Genomic DNA, 2,500 nt, shown 5'->3' on the forward strand with positions numbered 1-2,500 from the left:
AACGAATGATACACGGATTGTCCAGGCTATGGGCTCTGTAAATGTTATTGTTTTGGCGCTATATAAATTACAAAAATAAAAAAATTGAATAAATAGGATGGTAGTGGTAGCATAGAAGAAGAGAAAGCAGCTCATGTCTGCAGTCTAGGCTCGTACTCAATAAACCATCTTCAGAATCAAACACACACTCACACACACACACACACACACACACACACACACATACACAGACACACACACACACCTTCATGTTACTGCAATCTGGGCTGATACTCAACATCTTCATCTTCAAACATGTCACATGCCACCTGACAGGAGGAAATGATGTCATATAGGAGAACATGATATAATATAGGAGGAAATTATGTCATATAGGAGGAAATGATGTCATATAGGAGGAAATGATATAATAAAGGAGGAAATTATGTAAAACTGTAGGACATGTGAACATGTACTGTGGCTTTGCATTGAATGGCTCTACTTTGTTGTAGCACTCGTTGTGGTGTGTGTTCTAACTCTTTGTGGTGTGTGTTCACGCTCGTTGTGGTGTGTGTGTGTGTTGTATCTCTTTGTGGTGTGTGTCAGAGCTCGTTGTGGTGTGTGTTGTATCTCTTTGTGGTGTGTGTTCACGCTCGTTGTGGTGTGTGTGTGTGTTGTATCTCTTTGTGGTGTGTGTCAGAGCTCGTTGTGGTGTGTGTTCACGCTCGTTGTGGTGTGTGTTAGCTCGTTGTGGTGTGTGTTAGCTCGTTGTGGTGTGTGTTCACTCTCGTTGTGGTGTGTGTTGTATCTCGTTGTGGTGTGTGTTGTATCTCGTTGTGGTGTGTGTTCACTCTCGTTGTGGTGTGTGTTGTATCTCGTTGTGGTGTGTGTGTGTGTGTGTTGTATCTCGTTGTGGTGTGTGTTAGCTGGGGGCTAAATGTTCCCTCAGTGTGGCCACTCCGGAGATAGCAGATGGGTACGGGTTAGGGTTAGCAGCAGATGGCTGTGTGTGTGTGTGTGTGTGTGTGTGTGTGTGTGTGTGTGTGTGTGTGTGTGTGTGTGTGTGTGTGTGTGTGTGTGTGTGTGTGTGTGTGTGTGTGTGTGTGTGTGTGTGTGTGTGTGTGTGTGTGTGTGTGTGTGTGTGTGTGTGTGCGTGTGTGTGTGGGGGGGGAGGGAGTCCTTCTGCAATGGCCACTAATGGAGCGCACACACACACACACCAAACACAACACTGCACTTCCCTAGCGCCTCAGGGGGGAAACACTCAGGCACACACACACACACAGGCAGGACGGAGCGCAGCCCCCGCACACACACACACACACACACACACACTCAGTGAGGACGGAGCGTAGACCCCTCTACAGCTTTTTTCTTCTTTAAACTCTGTGACTTTTCTGAATCCAATCCAGGAGCTGGGTTAGGGCCCGGTGCTCTCCATCAGTGCTAACAGGAGCGCTAGTCTGATGGAGAGAGAGAGAGACACACACGCACGCATGCACACATGCACACATGCACACACACACACTGCCGTTACAAAATGATGTTTTATTTTCTATATTATTATATGTACTACAAGAATGCTTTGGCAATGCAAATTGTGTTTTTTTTTGTCATGCCAATAAAGCTGAATTGAAATTGAAATTGAATTGAGAGAGAGAGAGAGAAAGGGAGAGAGAGGGAGAGAGAGAGGGAGAGAGGGAGAGAGGGAGAGAGAGAGAGGGAGAGAGAGAGGGAGAGAGAGTGCAGAGAAAGGAGAGATTGCAGAGAGAGAGAGAGTGCAGAGAGAGAGAGTACAGAGAGTGCAGCGAGAGGGAGAGAGAGAGAGTGCAGAGAGAGAGAGAGAGAGACAGAGAGAGAGAGAGAGAGAGAGAGAGAGAGTGCATACAGAGAGAGAGAGAGAGAGAGAGAGAGAGAGTACAGAGAGTGCAGCGAGAGAGAGAGAGAGAGAGACAGAGAGAGAGAGAGAGTGCATACAGAGAGAGAGAGGGAGTGCCTGGTGACATCATGATAAGTAGAGTAAAAGTCCCGCCCCTCTTGTCACATGGTTGTTGTGAGACTTCTGATTGGCTGTCTGGTCACATGGTTGTTGTGAGCCTTCTGATTGGCTGTGTGTCTCCCTCAGGTGCACTTCCGGGGTCAGGATGGGAAGCCGGTGTCCATCGTCCAGGTGTGTGTGGAGCTGACCCCTCATGTGGTGGACCAGACCTTCCGCTTCACACACCCCCACAGCACCTTCTTCAAGAAGTCCATACGCCTGCCGCCCTGGACCCCTGCTCCAGGTGAGTGTGTGTGTGTGTGTGTGTGTGTGTGTGTGTGTGTGTGTGTGCTCCAGGTGTGTGTGTGTGTGTGCTCCAGGTGAGTGTGTGTGTGTGTGTGTGTGTGTGTGTGTGCTCCAGGTGAGTGTGTGTGTGTGTGTGTGCTCCAGGTGAGTGTGTGTGTGTGCTCCAGGTGAGTGTGTGTGTGTGTGTGTGTGTGTGTGTGTGTGCTCCAGGTGAGTGTGTGTGTGTGTGTGTGTGTG

The 2,500-nt window shown here is 48.8% G+C and overlaps 1 protein-coding gene across 1 annotated transcript in view; it reads left to right on the top strand.

The window, feature by feature from the left end:
- Positions 1-2,104: 2,104 nt before the first annotated feature.
- Positions 2,105-2,500, top strand: part of LOC308382568 (nephrocystin-4-like) — a gene marked incomplete at both ends in the record, with an annotated part of 11,666 nt that continues 11,270 nt past the window's right edge. Inside the window, one exon of the mRNA XM_080860966.1 lies at positions 2,105-2,261. Within this exon, the coding sequence (XP_080717092.1) occupies positions 2,105-2,261 (157 nt within the window). The remainder of the gene's footprint in view (positions 2,262-2,500) is intronic.

The sequence above is a fragment of the Sprattus sprattus genome, assembly GCF_963457725.1.
Source record: "Sprattus sprattus genome assembly, contig: scaffold_186, whole genome shotgun sequence".
NCBI classification, from domain to species: Eukaryota; Metazoa; Chordata; class Actinopteri; order Clupeiformes; family Clupeidae; genus Sprattus; species Sprattus sprattus.